Genomic DNA, 18,739 nt, shown 5'->3' with positions numbered 1-18,739 from the left:
GCAGATGGTTGAGAGGGCGGAATGTTTGCGGGGCCAATTACAGCCCTAAAGGTAGTGCGAGCTTGCGTCGCATCGAGACGAATTCAGGCTTAGGTGCCGTGTCGGGTTCTTTGTTGGCACCAATGTGGCTGGCAATATTTCCAGGGAGTCTTTCGGGGTGTTCAACAACACCAGGGACACTAGTGTCGATTTCCCTTGCCATTTTGTTCAAGAAGTTTGTCACCTGAAGGAAAGTTAGTAAGTCCATTTCCGATGTCAATGGCCAATTGCGAATACATACCGGCTTGACAAACCACCTGGACCCTCCAAGCTCGAACCAGCCCAAATGGCCACCCCACGATGTAGTCAACATGACTCCGTATGGCGTTTGAGTCATTTCCTGGTAGGGCAGAGCCTCTTGGCAAGCAATCTAATAAAGTCAGCGATGTTTTCACGGTTGTGGAGGCTTCGATAACTTACAGGATCATCCTCTGCTTGAATGCTAAGGAAAGGAATCCTGATAGCGAGCATGGAATCGGTGGAAGTAGCATCACGGTAATAGGCTCCCTCGGTGGGGTAGCCCCAGGTCGGGCATTGCAGAGCTCTGTTCCATGTTAGATCTGTATTCACTTAATGTGCAGAATGCATTCTTCTTACCGGTCGAACTCGTGGAGGTAGGTAATGTTTCTTATCGCATCGACGTCGATACGAGGGTTTTTAGAGACTTGATCAACATGCCTGTTTTCCACGTGGTTAGTTAATTTGACACATAAGTCGAATAGACAGGTACTCACGCCTCGAAGAGCTTCTTCATACTTGTCCCCATGGTTCTGCTGTATACCTCCTTGCCAATCCAGGTACTTTGCAAAACCATGGAGCTAACATCCAAGTTCCACGGGCTTGCACAGATCACGGCTGCCTTCAACTGACAGGCCTCGCCTTCCTCTCCCAGATACTATAGAGTTTGTCAGTTGGAAATACAGACGGTCAGTTTTGCAGTGGAACCATACATTAGTGAGGATGTTGGCACCGAGTGAGAAGCCAATTCCAAAAAGCGGGCGATTGGGGAATTGCGTCCTGAGCCACTTGACAGACTGGCGGACATCCCAGGTAGCTCGGGCGTTGTAGAGAACACCGGTACTGATGTTTGTCTCCGCACATCCTCTCGAATTGACAACACAAGCTTCCCACGCGCCATCTTTCACAAGCGGTGCCAGGACTTCCCGCAAGTATATTTCATGGGAGCCACCACTTAGACCGTGAAGAAGGACAAGCATGGGCTTAGTGTCATCTGAGGGCAACGCCGCAAATTCTTCCTGAGAGAAAAACGATGTGCGTGACGGCATACCAGACTTTTGGGTATACTTTCTCGCTTGATCAGTAAGCTCCGGGTCTTGAGGCATGTCGTACGGTGCAACCACAAAATCCATGGCGTAGTGGCCTGTGAATGCGGGGCTATCCGACTCGAACATTTTACGTTTGTAGTAAACGGGAACATTGTCCTGTTTCAGAGTGGTCCAGCACGTCTGTAGGTGCCCATTAAACAAGAAAGGGTTTAGGTTGCATGTCTCTGGTGTTGCAGACCGACAGACATCGACGAACGTGGTTTGTTCCTTTGCACCTGCGGCGCCGGAAACTTTGGTCAATGTCAACTTATTGTCCTTGGCATGATGGAAGGCTATGCGGCCCTTGGGACGAAGCCATGAAATCAGACCCATGGCGATCAGCCCGGATAAGAGGGCTGATAGGGGAAATGAATTCAGAAGAGTTGAGATGAGGTCGAGCATGAGGGGTATCTAAAGAATGCTGAAACCGAGTAAAGGGACAAATCGATCTCCCAACAAAAGTCGGTCAACTTCTATATGCAAAGAAAGAAAAAGAACTTGCTTGAAGAGCATGCAAAAATCCAAAATAGGTGATCCAAGGATCCACGCCAACGCTATCGATATCAGATTGGACCTCGGCAAAAAAGTTATGTTTAGATTTTCTGCCAAGCCCATGGTACAATGTGACTAAGCCCATTTTATGCCGTTGCACGTGATGCATATAGTTATGCACATTTTGTCAGGTGATCAGAGCCTCATGTCCTTAGTCATCATTATGAGTCCCGCCCGCCCAGGCTGCCCAGGTGCACGGGCACACCTGATAGCATGCGGGCTACTTTGTCATACGCCGGCAGTCAGTTGACAATGTCATAGCGCGTGCAAGGCCTGAGCTTAGATTTGAAGCAGGAAACACTGCTTATCTAGTGCAGTCAGGAGAAGTTGGGGGCATTCCGCCGAATACGAAGTGATGATGATATGATGCTCAATGCGGCAATCTGTTTTCCGCATGCGGAAGCCCTAAATTCACTTCCGGCGTGAAGCACAGGGAGAAATCCCCATGTCTTCCGACAATAGCAATGTCCTTCTTAAAACTGATCAAGATAAATGTAGGGTGAAAAGGTTGAAATATCCGGTGCTCTGCATCTGGATCATCAGACAAAGAACGGACTGAGCCACCAACGATCAGTTCCTCTTTCTTCTTTATATGTAATGCTGATAGCATGAGCACCCATCTTTTGTGACCCAGTCCCATGGTCCGTTTCCGGGAATCTTTATCTTCCAGCAGACTATTTCAAGGTCAAAGGATCCATACCTTCTCTCTTTTTCCTTTAAAGGTGATGCAGCACTGTTCGTCACACGATGCGCTTGATCTCTACTACAACATGATAGTAACTGTTGAAACGCCACTATCCAGCTTGTTGATTCACAAATAACTCATGAGGCCTGGTCATCAAACGCCTTTGAACGACCTTTGATTCAAGCACTCATGACTTTAATAATAAGAAAGTCCCCGTCCGACATGTCCGATCGTGTACACCGCGCCACAGAAAAGTTTAAGACCATGATCAAAATGAGAACCTGGTCCCCAAAACGAGCGAAGAAGCAACAGGAGAACGGCCATGGCCGTTGCTACCTAATGGAATTACCCACCGAGCTGTTGTTGGAGATCATATCCCACCTGACAGTGCTACCGGAGGCTGCATTTGCGCTAACCAACAAGCGCATGTTCGCAATATCTGGAGAGATCCTTCTCTCGAAATCCCTCCGGTTCAATCGGGATTTTGCGCCGCTTTTCCACCATTACCGCAATGGACATAACTTCGTCACACCGCGGTGGTCATTCCTCAACCTGTTAGAAAATTCTCGCTGGAAATTATGCTCCAAGTGCTTGAAACTCCACCCTCGGGCCGCATTTTCATCCAGAGAGCTGAGGCGGAAGCCAGAGAGTCGAACATGCAATGTTGGAGAGTTAGCAGGGGTTGTCGACCTGTGCCCATGCAAGAAATTAACTTTCCGCGACAAACTTGACCTCGCGGATCATGTCCGAGTGCGACAGGCCACGCTAGAACCCTTGAAGTCAAAATTCGGGAACGCGGTTGACGACCGCTACTGCTGGCATACATGCACCGAGCAGTATGGCCCAACCGAGTTGACAACATCTTTGTTCCCAGAAATCAATGCCGACAATCAGCTCGTTCTTCGCACGGAATACCAACTCACCACCGAGTCGGGCCAAGTTGGCAAGGAAGATTATATGACACCACGCTTCGGATGTGCACATCGATCAGTTGACCTGTGGGTCTCGAGCGTTCATCAAACCACCATATGCCGCCTCTTTGACTCTTTCTGCTCGTCTTGCAAGCATATATCGGTCTGCAGTGCGTGCGATACGACGTTGACATGTCCACGTAAAGCACCATTCCATTCAGAAAAGTCTGGCAAAGCTACATATTCATTTTGGACGCAAAGAAGCCTCGGTGGGATGGGTCCAGCTCCTGATCCGGCTTGGGGAGCACAAAGGATTCATCCAGCTGAACCTTCAGTCAGTGTTGAAAACTGCAACGAGTTGTGTCCTTGGACAGTGCGTGAGCATCCAGCGCTCTCATTCGCGCCGAGTATAGAACAGGAAATCATCGATTCTGGAATAGGTAATTCACCCATCAACCAACTGTACACATACATCAACATGGTTTAACGGATTTGTTCAGCTGCAAGAGAGGCCTTGGGGGCTTTGGCAGGATCATGAGGAGTTTGTGGCCCAAAATTGGGGTTCCTTTCTTCGTTTCCAACCTTGTCAGTATATATTGTATAGTGAGCGTTCTTTCAGCGTGTTGGATTGGTTTTTGGTTAGCATCAAGTATCTAGGCATATTCATCATAATCCAACCATTCAGGCAAGAAATGGCCTCCTTTTTAGTGGCTCTTCCCAATATTGCGTTGATATATTTCGTCCTTTGTTGGAAACCTTTGGATGTATATTTTTCATTGTCCTAACCAAGTATCATAATGACCAAAAACACAACCCAAAACCGAAAAGAAAACCAATGTTGCAAACCATTAAAGAAGAGGACTTTACAATGGATTTCCAGATGTAGAGAACATTTGAAGTCTACATGTGCCTCGACGGTACCTAATCGCAACATCCCTTATCAGCTGACCGCCCTGGGGTTTCTCCGGACCGACACGCTCACTATCTCGCGCGTTCGACTTCATACCATACTCGATTCATACGAGTATTGTCTGTTTCTCGGGGCGATGAGCTTCCCACCACCTGGTTCCGGCCAATACCCGCATTATCTACCACCGCCGCCATATCAACACGGGCAAATTCCCCCGCAGATACTATACAATAATGCCCATCCTCTGCCGCCCCCATACGATGCCTATGGCAAACCAGCAATGTATCCTTCGGCCATGACACCATATCCTTCGTACCCATCAACATACACTCCACAGCCGCAGCCGCCGCAGCAACAGACGCGTCCTCCTCCGCAGACTCCCCCGCAGCAGCCACTCCAATTACCACCACAAGCTCTCCAACCACGGCCGCAGCCAGGACCGCAACCAGGACCACAGATTCTCCCTCAGCTACAATCGCCCCCTCAACCTCAGCCGCCAGCTCCCCCTCCTCCGCCTCCGCCTCAAATCCAACAAGAAGAGCTGCAACATCAGTTTGTCAATCCGGCTCAATTGTTTGTACAACAACCTCTGCCTACCGCCCCACGATCCCGATACACCCAACTATCTCCCCAGTATGGCGAACTGCCGTCCGCCCCGAGCGCTAGCCCCTCCCAATTGGCACCGGCTACTTCGCCAGCTCCGCCGCCAGTCATGCCTGTGCATGTTGCTCCTGCCCCGCCTTCTATTAGTCCTAAACCAAACTCCCAAAACAACCAAGGACAAGCCAATATCCATACACCGCAAACACAGCCTATCATCAAATCCGAACCCCCGCCAGCCAAAACTTCTCCCAAAGTAGAGCCTCAGAAAATAATTTCTACACCTATTGCAACGCCGAAACCTATTACGACACCGAAACGACCCCAACCTGCTCCATCGCCGGTGACATATGCTACTCCGCAAGTTATGATCCCAGCTCCTTCCCCGGTTGTCCAAGCGAGAATTCAAAATCAGACTCCGCAGAAGCAACCACAACCACAACCACAGCATATTGAAAAGAAGAGACAGCTGTCTCAACCAAATGCCGAAAAGCATGGGAAGCTCACGCCTGCCAAGTCTACGAAACCTCCAGTCGACTATCAGGTTCTGCTGTTGTCCTTGGCGGATGAATATCTAAATGCTGCCCATGCTCGCGGGACGACAACCTCATTGACCGCCCGTGAGACGGACGTCGAGGAATATTATAAGCTGGTTGCTACTGGATTGGGCTGTTTGGAGGCTGTCTTGAAGGTTGGTGAACTTCTCCGTTGGAGAAATTCTGTGCCCATGCTAAGCAAATGATATGATAGAATTGGCGATTGCAACCTCGCAAAGAAGCTCTTGTTAGACTTCGATATGCGCGTACATTGTTCGAGGAGACAGACAATGACATCGAAGCGGAAACGGCATTGAGTAAAGGGGTGTGTATTTGTTTCCCTCCTCGGTTCTAGAAATGCCCGCTAACTTGACACAGATCGATCTTTGTGAACGAGTAAGTCGACCGAAACTTGATAGTGAATTTGTTTAATCTCTGACTGTTATAGAACCGTATGCTTGACTTGAAATACAGCATGCAGCACCTCTTGGCACGCATGCTCCACAAGAGCAACCCTAAAGCTTCTTTGAAAGCGGTCGATGGGATGATCCAGGATGTGGAAGCGTATGTGCCACTCTACTTTCTTTGACCACGGAATGCTAATAGCTATAGGTACCGCCATGCCGCATGGGAGTACGCGTTTCGTTTCCTTCGAGTATCACTCTCGTTGTCATCCCCGTCACACCAAGACTCTGTGCAAGCGTTACAACATCTTCACAAAATCACGGCGATGGCTGGTCGTAACGGGGACAAGGCTGTTTCAGCAATGGCGGCTGTCATCGAATCACTTGCACACTTGCAGCAAGCGACGAATTCCGATTCTATCGAGCAGGCGCAGCGCGCCGTGGCTGCCGCGCGAAGCCATCAACTGAATGATGAACTTCGCCACATACCTCAGCTTACAACTCTGATTCAGATGGTCGATATCTGCTGCAGTCTTCTAGAGTACGACATCAACCAGTCTGGACAGAAGTTGAAGGTCATGCAGGCTCTAATGGACGAAACACTGAGCGACAGCAACTGGCGTCCTGATGGGTCATTTTCAGTCCCTCTCAACGGTAAATCCGCCGGGCCGTCATCCATCGACACAGGTGACATCTTGCAGGTTCAAAATGGGACATTGCTATTAAGCTTCAACTGGCTTCCTCAGCACGATCTTTATGCCCTTTGCTATTTCCTAAGCTCGATCACGCTCAGTGCCAAGAACTCATATGATGGCCGAAAAGCTGAGAAATATCTCGAGGAAGGGCTTCGAATGGTTCAAGGCAATTTCAAGGCCCCGCAAGAAATTCCAGAATCCATGGTCAATGCCAACCGTCGGGTTCAGTGGCGTCAGTCTCTTTACTGCAACCTTCTCCTCCAACGAGTTTTCCTGGCTTGCGCTCGAACAGATTGGGATCTTGCCAGCCAAACTCTCAACGACCTTCGGCAAGTCTTCCAAGAGCTTGGCTCCAACCTTCCGGACACCGTCGAATGTCTGATGGAATATGCCGGCGGCACCATCGCACAGGCAACTGGCGACCTGGACGCCGCGCTGAGCATATTCCAATCACCAATTCTGTCACTAGACCCGGCTACCAGCAAGACAGGACGCAACGATCCCTGTCGTGATACGCGCATCCTCGCCGGTCTCAATACAGTCCTGATTCTCCGTGATCCAAGCCACCCGTCGCACTCCCTGCTCGCCGCTGTTCTAGCAACTCTCGAACCCTTCTGCCAAAGCAGTCCAAACAAGTATATACAGGCTGCCTACTTCCTGGTCTGCGCAACTGTTCACTCCGAGTCAACCATCCAAACAAAACAGTACCTCCAGCAAGCTCTGCAGTCCGCCACCGCAATCAGCAACAGCCAAATCACTTGCATGACCCTAACATTCATGAGCTGGAAGTACTTCCGCGGCGTGGTCGGCGAGCAAGCGGAGAAAAGCGCACGAGCCGGCCGTGCAATGGCCAAACGAGCCAATGACCGTATGTGGGCGAGCGTCACTGATGACATGCTGGCTGAGACTCTGGAGCGACAGGGCAAGGGCGAGGAAGCACAGGGCGTCCGTGAGGAAGGCCAACGCTTGGTCTCGGGTCTTCCGCCCCGTCTGAGACGTTCCGCCTAATTGGCTTTTGTCTATTGCTATAAACATGATATACCTTTTTGTTTCTTTTTTAACGTCTTTCGCTTTGGCGTTTGTTTCAGACCTGTTCCTAGGGAGGCGCTCGTTTATGATACCATTTGATGGCCACCAGGGAAGGCGTTTGATATTTTCTGCGATTATTGACACAGGGATGCGAGCCGGTAAATGATATTATCGGCTAATCAAGAAATACCTTTCGATACCCTAAGCTCAGAAGTTTACCTAGTGACATGTAGGAATCGTTGACTTGAAAACATTGATAGGATTCAATTCAGCTCGGGGCGTATATCACACCACCCTTGGAAGACCGTGACTTGCTTCGCTCCCTATAAAAAAAGAACATGAACACCCGACACATGCTAATGTACAAACACTATGGTATAAGCCAGCCTGCAGCCACAGACATAAGCTCCACCAGCCGAAGCTGGACGAAGCATCGAAAAACATAACAAGGACAACAGCACCCGCCGAAGTCAACTCCATGCCCACAATACGCCAGCAATGTCCGCTGAGACTCTTCTCCATATCCACAGGAGAAAAGAAGCCACCAACCCACCGCGAAATTAATATTAAACTCGAAAGAAGCCGCAGAAATCGAAACAGTCAATGGGGACAGCTCAACCAAGCCCAGCCCAGACACCGCGAATTCTCCGCGCAAGCTGGATATCCTTCTGCATAATAGTTACGCGCTTCGCATGTAGCGCGCATAGATTCGTATCCTCGAAGAGGTGGACGAGGAAAGCTTCAGCGGCCTCCTGCAGAGCTTGGATGGCATGCGACTGCCAGCGTAACTCGGCGCCGACGTCGGCGGGGAGGAGATCGAGCGCGACTTCGCGGACTAAGCGCGCAAAGGGAAGTTTAGCGATGAGTAGGTCGTATGAGCGTTGGTAGCGGCGGATTTCTTTCAAAGCGACGGTGCCGGGCTTATAGCGGCGTCGGCGGCCTGTGGGGGTTGGGTCTCCGGCTAGGGGATTGTTAGAATGGAGGGATTGAGTTTGGTTGGGGAATTGCGCAAGTAGAGTTGTGTAAGGCGCTCATTATCCTGGTAGGAGGAGGGTAGGACGTACGTTGGACGTTGGCGGTGGTCTTTGCGACTTTTGATTGCTTTGCTCCCTTCGTTTTCTGTGCTTTGGTTGGTGTTCCATCGGCGGCGGCCGGCGCAGCGACTGTCTTGCGCACTTTGTTTTTTTGTGCGCTGCCTGGTGCTGTCTTGCTGGCTAGCTTGGGTGGCATTGTGGTGGAGGAGAAACGCGCTGTGTGATTTTTCTTTGGTAGTGGGGTGTTCGAAAGCGATCAATTGGGAGGTTTATCGCCTAGCAACCAGTGCCCTGCGAATTGCCGCGTTTGTGTCGAGATTGGCCCCTTGCAGGAACTGTGTTCGAGTATCGAGGGGACTTAAGGCTGGCACACGATCAACTGGAGGGATTGGGATTAAAAATCGTATCTGCTAATAATTAGACAGTCTTTGTTGCGAAGGCTGGGGGAGCTGTTAATATGAACTATTCCGGCCTTAGCGTCCCAGCCCCCGTGATTCTCACGTAAACACGCGTTTCGTGTCTGGCACGTGACGATAAACTGGTCTACCTGGTCTTATCTCCGTCATACGTTGTACCCCGGAGGCCACTTGGAGAGCTCTTAGTGCTCGTGGTGATCATCCGCCCTTACTCCCGCTTCTCTCTGATTTCCGTTCCCCATCAGAAAGTTACAACTTCCCCACATCATGGCCGCCCTCTGGGAGAACAATGGGCAACCAGGCCAGTTTCCCCTCGAACAATGGTTCTATGAGATGCCACCCGTCACCCGGTGGTGGACGGTAGCCACCGTCGCAACCTCACTCTTGGTGCAGTGCCACATCGTGACCCCATTCCAGCTGTTCTACAGCTTTCGCTCTGTGTACGTTAAATCGCAGTACTGGCGACTACTCACGACATTCCTCTATTTCGGGCCCCTCAATCTCGACTTAATATTCCACGTCTTCTTCCTACAGCGCTACTCACGTCTTCTGGAAGAGACCTCCGGCCGCTCCCCAGCCCACTTCGCATGGCTGATCTTCTACGCCATGACAACTCTCCTTATAATCTCGCCATTCCTCTCAATACCCTTCTTGGGGAGCGCGCTTTCCTCCAGCCTGGTCTACATCTGGGCCCGGCGCAACCCAGACACCCGTCTCAGTTTGCTGGGACTGCTAGTCTTTACTGCTCCCTATCTACCTTGGGTACTGATGGGATTCAGTGTGATTGTGCATAAGATCGTGCCGAAGGATGAAATGCTCGGTGTTGTCGTCGGCCATATCTGGTACTTCTTCAACGACGTCTACCCACCCTTGCATGGTGGCCACCGTCCGCTTGACCCACCGCGCTGGTGGCGGCGTCTGTTTGAGCCTGCGCCTGGGCCTAATGAGCGCGCGACTGATGCGGCTAATGTGAACCGCGAGTTTGTGGCGGCGGCGGCGCCCGAGGTTCGATGAGCCATGTTCTTATTGATCAAGTGTGGCCTTTCCAGAACGGAATCCCGAGCTTCCTTGTGGCATCGAACGGAAATTGAAATCTAGACCCTGTCCCATGAAAGACGGGACTCCCTGGTATAAGTAGAGACCAGGATGCAATTCCAACTTTGACTTTGATCTCTGCTGAAAACTCGCGCACCGATACCAAGACTGTGGACCGTGTGGGGGAGAGGGAAGCTGGAAGCCAGCTAATGTCTTGGTGACGTTTCTAATATAAACCACGCCGGACGAGAGCATTAGACATTATTCGGCGAGTTTCGCATGAGACACGGCTTGAATATGGAAACTGGATGTCACGTCAGGACTATCTCCAAAAGTGGCGCAACGGAGATTTGGGGAGCGGTCTGTCTGAAGCAGCTCCCTCTTATCTGATGTGGAATGTTGCAGTTTGGCCCGGTCCGCTTGATGTGGTCTAAAAGAAGCAAGGATCAGGACTTGGTTTTCGTTTGTGGTTAAAAGAGCGACAGCGTGCATGGGTTATTTTTTTTTTCATTGGAATAGCCACAGATACCCGAATTATTTTTCATTTCACTACTATACCGCTTAGAGCTGCATGCAGATGCAGACCTTAAGATGACGACATATATCAAACCGCCATGACCAAGTGCGGAGAGCATTTAACATTGCTCTGTCCCTCGCAAACTCAAATGTACTCCTGTTTGTTTACCTTCACATGCGTTAAAGTATAAAATAAAGTAAAACACCGTGTGATTGCATGCATTACCAGCCACTATCAAAATTCACAGAGGGCAGCCACGCATGATCGTAATATGGGGAAACCAAGTGAATTACAGGGCTGTACAGCCTCGATCTTTGCATATGCAGAGGTAGTACTCCGTATCGCAGCACAATACAATGTACGGAGTACAGACTAGTCATCTATCTCACTTCATGACAAGTGCTCGATTATTTTGTGGCGCTCAGCGCTCAGCGCCCAGCGCCCCGTGCATCCCATGTATTGGCCCCATATTTCGTACAGATCAATATGGTGCTATGCAGCGCTTTTAATTAGGATTTAATCTGGGGCCCCCGGCCCTATCTGCCAAGCTGGACAAAAGCCACGTATATCATAGCAAATGTCTGTGCAGTAATACAAGTATATTACCATGCATATAGGACTTTGATAACCAATGCATCTACTATAAGGCAGATAATCATAGAGTATAACTTGGAAAAGTGTGAGAGACGTGCACTGCGGGTTAATATCAGATTTGTACCGAAGGAGTAATTCATCACCATTTAGCGCCCACATCCCGCTGTGATAAGCATGGCACGGCAGGCGATCTGCGCAATGCTTGTACTTTTCACAGCGGGTATTAGGAGTGATAAGTGGGTGTAATGGATATTTGAAAGTGATTTATATAAGATATACGGAGTACATGCATATGCAGGCTATGTTATAGAGATGTATGATGTACGTTGAAATTAAAGGTTGAGGCAAGAATCACCCACGTCACATCCGTCGCTGAGTTCAGAATGGAAACCCGGAGAAGCTTGAGTGCCAATCTTGGCTGGTGGCTGATGGTATGCTATGACGAGGGATAGGCACCCGAGTTAAAGGTTCAATCGAGATACAACGTGGTGAACCGTGGGTTATAAGGTGGATTTGCCATTTGGTTAGTTTTGGGACCAGAACTCGTTGACAATTATGGGTCTAGTGGAGTGCTGTCTGACAGTTCCCATGGTAATGGATTAGCTACCAATCATTAATCCTAGGTGTGCAGTTGATACAATTATTTAAGAGGTTTCATTGGTCGGAATATTCTAATGTCGCACTTCTCCATATCCATTCAATGCAGCTCCGCGTACGGAGTACGGAGTACGAATACGACTGAGACCAATGATGGGGGCAATGGAGACCTCGAATCGCACCGTGCACGCACCGCCCTGTGGCACGCGGTGGCGGTTCACTTGGCAAATCGGTGCCAATTCCTAGCTCTTGTGCGGAAATGACCTTGGCCGAGGCTGTGGCCAAGGCGCCCAAGGCTGGTTCTTTCTTTTTACGCGTGGGATTGGGGTTCATATAGATGTACTCTGGAAAGTATAATGTCATAACTAAAATTGTGCTTATCAAAGGTCTACGCGTAGTCCACGCCACGCTTGTGGCGGTAGCGAAAATACATGTACAATATTGTATACCGAATCTGTAAGCGGAGCAGTATCAGTGGATGGATTATGGTTAAACCTTCGTGCTCCGTTAATTTAACCAACTCAACCTTCCAAGCGACTAGCAAATGCAAAGTCCCACTAGCCTGGGGTTGTGAAAGGTACAGGCCAGTAAAGTACATGCCTAAATAGGACTAGTTCAATACACCGCTCTCACGTTGGCGTGGAGATTTTCCCCACGGCTGTATATTTACAATACGATGACGAGTCCTTGCGCCAAACTTAGATTCTCTTAGCGTTGCGAGTTATACATTCATACTTACTTCTAGCAGCGATATATGTAGTGCATATTGGATTATATGGATAATGATTCAAGATATGCTCTAAGTAGCATTGTATCTAAGTCATAATCCAACACTTACCTATATTACCTATATACAATTTTGGTCTTTTTCATTGAAAAGAAAAAGGTTAAAATAATTCCCCTTAGTTGCTCCACTGTCAACCCACCAATCAGAATACGACCAAGCCGCTTAATCTTGGAACCACACCCCTCTCTCTGCTCAGCCTCCCGTAATGTTCTCAACAGCTTTTGTCCCTTCCCAAGTTTGGCCGTATCGTATTTTCCCCTTCGTCACCTCTTTTTTTTCGCCTCAGGATTTCCCAAACTTTTAACGCTCCCGAGGTCTCTCCTTTCCTTCTTTAGATTTAGTCTCCCCACTCCCGTCACTCCTTATTGTCGTGAACTTAGTCTCCCCTTTTTTACATACTCTTTTCTCTTCCTTTTATCGTTTACTATTATCCCGATTCTTATGACCGTTGCATTTCCGTACAGCTTCTGACTTATCTACGGCCTGAGGGTCTGTGAACAACACTCTTAATACGACTTTTAACGACTTAAGAACGAATTGTTGGGGTTCAATTGGTCGTCTGCTTAATTGGTGTCTTTCGCCTTCACCTTCACCATGCGGCGCGGTCTCTTCATCTTCCTCCTCGTCAATCTCATTATCCTCTCCGTGCTCGTCCGTAGTGTCTCGACGCTTCTGTCACTACTAGTCGAGGATGCCGCCGCCGACGCTATACACCGCGCAGAGCTGCCCTCGCCGAATTCAAGCCTGATCGAGCAGCGCCCCCAGATTATTCCGAAGATTATTCACCAAACATACAAAAATGAGACTATTCCAGAGGTCTGGGTAGAAGCCCAACAGAGTTGCATTGACTTGCACCCGGATTATGAATATATTGTACGTCCATGGTTCCCCCCCTGGTCTGTTTAATTCGAGATTCCTAACGTGTGTTATTAGCTCTGGACAAATGAGAAATCGCGTGAATTTATCGCCGCCGAATACCCTTGGTTCTTGGACACCTTCGATGGCTACAGTTATCCTATTCAGCGCGCGGATTCTATTCGATACTTTATCCTTGCGCACTTCGGTGGAACATACATTGACCTCGACGACGTGAGTATACCCCCAGGAGACAATTGTGTTTCGTTTCTAACATAAAATAGGGCTGCAACCGTCGCTTAGATCCTCTTCTGGCTTATCCCGCCTGGGTACGCCGTACTGCACCCACCGGTATCTCCAATGACGCCATGGGCTCCGTACCGCAACACCCATTCTTCCTCCGTACAATTGAAGTACTGCAACAATACGACCGCCACTGGATCCTCCCGTACATAACGGTCATGTACTCAACTGGACCGCTGTTCCTGTCTGTCGTTTGGAAAGAGTACATGCGCGATGGCCCGAGCGACGCTGGACGCGTGCGCATCCTCATGCAGGACGAATATAACAGGTTTTCCTGGAGTTTCTTTACCCACCACCGGGGTAACAGCTGGCACGGCAAGGATGCGCACTTGATCTTCTGGGTAGGTGACAAGTCTGGAACCGAAATTCTGAACAATGCTAATATCTCGCAGATGGGTCAACATTGGCTGTTCCTCACTGTCTGCGGCTTCCTCGTCGCCGGAGTCGTTGGATTCTGCCTCTGGTGGACTTACGGACGTGTCATGCTCCTGGGAGCCAAGTACCGCTACCGCTACTCCAAGGTGCCAAGTATTATCAGCCCGTCGCGACTTTCGATGTCGCCAACACGGCGCTCGCGCCTCTCAGTCCCGACAATCCTGCGACGCGTCAGCTTCAAAGAAGACGAAGAGGCAGGCGGGGTCACTGAGACCTCGTACGAACTTGGACGTCGCGATGACTAGAGATCTAGAGATTGACTTCTCGACTCGCAACTTCGCTATTTTACCGCTTGTGTATTTGTCTGTAACGATACGGCCTCGGACATGATCTCTGCATCAGCATTTATTGTACAACTTCTGCTCTTTCTTTCTGTGTTTAGGAGCGCATAATGCATGGTGTCTCAATCCTGTGACGGGATCCTGGATTGAATGCTCACCTGGAGCAATTGGGTTTGCTTTTGGACATGTGTGCAGACCCCTGTCTGTGTCTTGGTCTTGTCTCGCTGTCCCCTATTTTTATTATTATTTTTTCCTATTGATTTGTAAACAAGTTAGATTTCGCTTCTCGGGAGACAGTGGAATTATATGGACAGCCTCTATACACTGGGATCAGATATCTCCGAGGGGAATGATGAATCAATAATGCCTTTCAACTATTTCACTTATAAAATCCAAGTTATAGAACTACAGTTATAGTCCGTACACTGTCTTAAACCCCTGGGAATCTGATACGTCTAACCCCAAACAGCAATCCTGAAACCCTAATTTGATCCCTCCAATGACAACACTGTGCCTTGCATCACCAAGCTTTTCAAATGCTCCTATCAAGTCTAGGACTTTGGTCCTTTTAACAATAGTTTACTTCGTAGCATGTTCTTTTGCTAAAGTCATCTTGTCGTTGTCCTTCCTTGATTATTGGCCTCTGCCGTCATCTAACATATTTCATTCCACGTCCAGCATTCTCCGCGTCTTACCTACAATGTACATACTGACAATGGGTATCTTACGCCTCCCCCTTCTATGTTCCAGCTGCCTTGGACAATGCAAGCCCTTCTTCCATACCCTTCTGCCTCTAACAGACATGTTCGAGGACTTATAAAGATGATCTGCTGTGCAGCTCTGTAGCTCCATAGAACCAAGATCCTTTCTACACTATCCCTCTATAACAACCATTCATTCATCCTTGAATCTTTGGCTCTTGACTCTTGATCCCCACATGATATAGTTACCCGTTAACTTATCACCCATTCATACTATACCCGCATCCACCCACAGTCTACAAAATGCACCTCCAAACCCTCCTCCTCTCCCTCACCCTCACCCTCACCATCCAAACAACCGCAACACCAATCCCAATCTCCCTTTTCACCCGCGACACCGCCCTAACAGAATCCCAACTCATCACTATCGCCCCCTCATCCAAATCCTGCGCAAACGCCCCAGCAGAAGGCGAATGCGCCACAGCAAAACAAGCCGCCAAATTCACCTCCCAATCTTTCAACACATACAAAGTCACCTCGAAAGCAGAACAAGCTGCCATAGTCAGTCTGATGGCTTTTGAAACTGAAGATTTCAAATATAACAAGAACCATTTCCCCGGCGTTGCTGGGCAGGGTAGTAAGTTCAATCCAACCCTAATTCTACCTGCATGCACATCCACATCCATCTTGGATACATTCATACAAATCCTTTCTATATAATTTTTCTTTCTTGAAACATGTATATACTAATAATCCTTCAGCACGTAACATGCAATCCCCAGCCTACAACAAAAAATACGCCTCGTCCCTACCTGAACTGAAAGACAAACTCCCCAGCGTCAGCAACAGCCCGGAAGAGCTACTGGATCTCCTGCGCAGCGATAGTGCTACGGACTTTGGCTCTGGTGCTTGGTTCCTGACTACACAGTGCTCGAAGGATGTGCGGACTGCGCTTGCTGATGGCTCTGAGACCGGGTGGCAGCGTTTTATCTCAGATTGTGTTGGGACTTCTGTTACTGATGAGAGGAAGGAGTATTGGGAGAGGGCCGTTAAGGCGATTGGGGTTTAAATTGCGGGTTTAATTTGGGAATTGGAGTTATGACTATTGTTTTGGTTTGGTTTTGTTGTCGGGGCTGGTTCTTCGATGTTGGCGTTGAGTCTGCGGGTTTGATATTTGATATTTGATATCCAATACTTGATGATTGATGGTTTAGAGTATAGGTTTACGGTATATAATAGAAATGAAATTCAAAAGATCCGAACTCATTGCATTTCATTCCATAGCCAGCCATACGAACTGCACCGCTCTATAATGAATACTATGTAACAAGTAAACCACTCCACTGTACATCCATCTCATCATTCATAACCATTTTCAAATTTATACCTACATACCCAAACCCTTACAAGACACCCTTAGTACTAACAACATCACCCGCACCAACGTCACCCGCAATCCTGCGCTTACAAGCATTGCGAATAGCAACAGCAAGTGCCTTAAACGCACTCTCCGCGCGGTGGTGGTCATTATCACCATAAGTGCAACCAACATGTAACGTAACACCCGCCGCCTGCGCAAAACTCTGCAATCCATGCGTGATCATCTCCGTGCTCAAGTCACCGATCTTCTCGCGTCGGAAGCCCAAGTTAATAACCGCCCACGGCCGACTAGAGAGATCAATCACGGCCCACGAGAGCGCCTCGTCGAGAGGCGCGTCGCCGCGACCGAATCGCTCCAGGGATTGTCGTGCGCCCAGGGCTGCTGTGAAGGCTTCGCCCAGTGCCAGGAAGGTATCTTCTGTTGTGTGGTGGTCGTCGACTGCGTGGGTTAGCATTGGACTTGGACTTGGTATTGGTATTGGCATTGCCATTTGCATTCGATATTGTAGGGTTATAGCATGATATGGTTTCCGTTTAGGGGAACTCACTGTATAGATCACCCTTCGCCCGAACTGCAAGACTCATCCCGCCGTGCTTCGCAAGTGCGTGCAGCATGTGGTCTAGGAACCCGATGCCGGTGCTGATGGTGATTTGCTGCGTTGGGGTGAATTGGGTCGCGTGGCCGGCATCCTTGGGTGGTACAATTCCTTTCTTGGAGGCTTCGAGTTCTTTGGGGTCTGTTGGGGCGGGGAAGTGGGTGGATGGTTCGTAGGGTGGGAGGACGCCGCCGTCTAGGGATAGGGATATTTGGATTTTGGTCTCGTTGGTGGACCGGGAGAGGGTCGCTGTGCGGGCGGGGAGTGGCATTGTGTCTTTGTGAATTTGGTGTAGGTCGAATTGACAATTGAATTGAGTCGGTGTTTGGACGGAGTCGATGTTTGATAATCGGGTTTCTTTTTTGTATGACTCGTCCGCTGGAGAATCGTTGATCCGCACTTTAAGTATAACCTTGGGGAAGATACGGAAGACCAGTTTAGCAAGTTTTAAGACACTGGCTGGTCCAGGCTTTTATTATCCACGTCCTTGATTGTCTTCGATATTGTAATTGGGGTCTGAACGGTTGTCTTTGGCTGTCTTTACTTTGTTTATCGTCTCGAACTCGGCCTCGATAAGAACCGACATCTATCTCAATTCCTTCCCAAGCCAGACTTGCCCCTCTCGTTCACCATACACTTGCGACTGTACATACCAGAATGCCAGCACCATCCGACCACAGGAGCGATGTGTCGCCCCCAGAGGAAATCACCTGGGTAGCCGCCCAAGGCTTCATGACCGGCGTGTTCCGCGTAAGCAACCGGACCTCCAATCCGTGTAGTCCTAGTGCAATCGCTGATATCCTCAAGTTTGGCTCCGTGTCTATCTTGGCTCATATGATTCTTGCCCTACCCCACCCCTTCGTCTTCTCCGCACCAAGTCCGCCCGCGTATCCCGCGACACAACCCCGTCCACGCCCATCCATCTTCTCTCGCGACTATCTCCGCTCACGACTATTCCACCGCCCTCTGGAGGGTTTCTCCAGCTGGATATCCCCCGGGTCCCGTGTCTACCGTGGTCTGACGCCGCAGTTCAAGGTCTTCCTGCAAGTTGCGGCTATGACTCTGGGTGGTTGTATCTGGCAAGAGAAACGCGTGACGGAATATATCGAGCTGGTGAGACGGATCAAACGTGCGGAGCGAGTGGAGGCTGAAAGGGCGGATGGGAATCGTCGATACTGAGGAACTTTGAGAGATTCGCCCGTTGTTTTGACGATGTGATTTTGGAGTTGGTCTTTGAGCTTTGAGCTTTGAGCTTGGAACTTGAACTTGGAACTTGGAACTTGGAAACCGGCATACACCGCTTCATCGGAACACCGGATAAGCTGAATCTCATTTCTCAAGTCATTTGCCAACCCTGCAAGCGCCTCGCAGAACCGAGGTGAATACTTTGTAGCTGCCCCCGTCAATTGTTGATCCCGATCGAACTTCGCCACCGATGACGCCAGGTTTCTGGGGATATTCCCCCTGATTACCATGCTGATCCATTATGATCCCTTTTCGCGTGGGCCCAGGAGATTACCCC

At 49.4% G+C, this 18,739-nt stretch overlaps 8 protein-coding genes across 8 annotated transcripts; 5 read left to right on the top strand and 3 right to left on the bottom strand.

Annotated features, from left to right (window-relative positions):
* Positions 1-37: 37 nt before the first annotated feature.
* On the bottom strand, positions 38-1,766 carry N7489_003162 (putative hydrolase, alpha/beta fold family; the record flags this gene model as incomplete). Its single annotated transcript, XM_056708917.1, has 6 exons — positions 38-223; positions 281-409; positions 460-583; positions 637-717; positions 774-934; positions 990-1,766. 6 exons carry the CDS (start codon positions 1,764-1,766, stop codon positions 38-40), a joined length of 1,458 nt encoding a protein of 485 aa, XP_056573219.1.
* Positions 1,767-2,823: 1,057 nt separating this feature from the next.
* N7489_003161 (uncharacterized protein) lies at positions 2,824-7,665 on the top strand (the record flags this gene model as incomplete). The annotated part of the gene is made up of 6 exons (XM_056708916.1): positions 2,824-3,599; positions 4,399-5,713; positions 5,773-5,883; positions 5,937-5,954; positions 6,007-6,122; positions 6,171-7,665. The coding sequence occupies 6 exons, from the start codon at positions 2,824-2,826 to the stop codon at positions 7,663-7,665; spliced, it is 3,831 nt and encodes a 1,276-aa protein (XP_056573218.1).
* Positions 7,666-8,300: 635 nt separating this feature from the next.
* Positions 8,301-8,916, bottom strand: N7489_003160 (histone H3 family protein; the record flags this gene model as incomplete). Its single annotated transcript, XM_056708915.1, has 2 exons — positions 8,301-8,647; positions 8,751-8,916. 2 exons carry the CDS (start codon positions 8,914-8,916, stop codon positions 8,301-8,303), a joined length of 513 nt encoding a protein of 170 aa, XP_056573217.1.
* Positions 8,917-9,403: 487 nt separating this feature from the next.
* Positions 9,404-10,150, top strand: derA (putative ER-associated proteolytic system protein Der1; the record flags this gene model as incomplete). Its single annotated transcript, XM_056708914.1, has 1 exon — positions 9,404-10,150. The coding sequence occupies one exon, from the start codon at positions 9,404-9,406 to the stop codon at positions 10,148-10,150; it is 747 nt and encodes a 248-aa protein (XP_056573216.1).
* A 3,110-nt stretch (positions 10,151-13,260) lies between these two features.
* N7489_003158 (glycosyltransferase family 32 protein) lies at positions 13,261-14,504 on the top strand (the record flags this gene model as incomplete). The annotated part of the gene is made up of 3 exons (XM_056708913.1): positions 13,261-13,539; positions 13,600-13,755; positions 13,806-14,504. The coding sequence occupies 3 exons, from the start codon at positions 13,261-13,263 to the stop codon at positions 14,502-14,504; spliced, it is 1,134 nt and encodes a 377-aa protein (XP_056573215.1).
* A 1,040-nt stretch (positions 14,505-15,544) lies between these two features.
* N7489_003157 (uncharacterized protein) lies at positions 15,545-16,310 on the top strand (the record flags this gene model as incomplete). The annotated part of the gene is made up of 2 exons (XM_056708912.1): positions 15,545-15,878; positions 16,003-16,310. The coding sequence occupies 2 exons, from the start codon at positions 15,545-15,547 to the stop codon at positions 16,308-16,310; spliced, it is 642 nt and encodes a 213-aa protein (XP_056573214.1).
* Positions 16,311-16,644: 334 nt separating this feature from the next.
* his3 (imidazoleglycerol-phosphate dehydratase HIS3) lies at positions 16,645-17,488 on the bottom strand (the record flags this gene model as incomplete). The annotated part of the gene is made up of 2 exons (XM_056708911.1): positions 16,645-17,060; positions 17,170-17,488. 2 exons carry the CDS (start codon positions 17,486-17,488, stop codon positions 16,645-16,647), a joined length of 735 nt encoding a protein of 244 aa, XP_056573213.1.
* Positions 17,489-17,874: 386 nt separating this feature from the next.
* Positions 17,875-18,396, top strand: N7489_003155 (uncharacterized protein; the record flags this gene model as incomplete). The annotated part of the gene is made up of 2 exons (XM_056708910.1): positions 17,875-17,967; positions 18,025-18,396. The coding sequence occupies 2 exons, from the start codon at positions 17,875-17,877 to the stop codon at positions 18,394-18,396; spliced, it is 465 nt and encodes a 154-aa protein (XP_056573212.1).
* Between the last annotated feature and the right edge of the window lie 343 nt (positions 18,397-18,739).

This window comes from Penicillium chrysogenum (genome assembly GCF_028827035.1).
Source record: "Penicillium chrysogenum strain IBT 35668 chromosome Unknown utg000001l_segment0_segment0, whole genome shotgun sequence".
NCBI classification, from domain to species: Eukaryota; Fungi; Ascomycota; class Eurotiomycetes; order Eurotiales; family Aspergillaceae; genus Penicillium; species Penicillium chrysogenum.
This window is presented reverse-complemented; position numbering and strand designations above follow the sequence as displayed.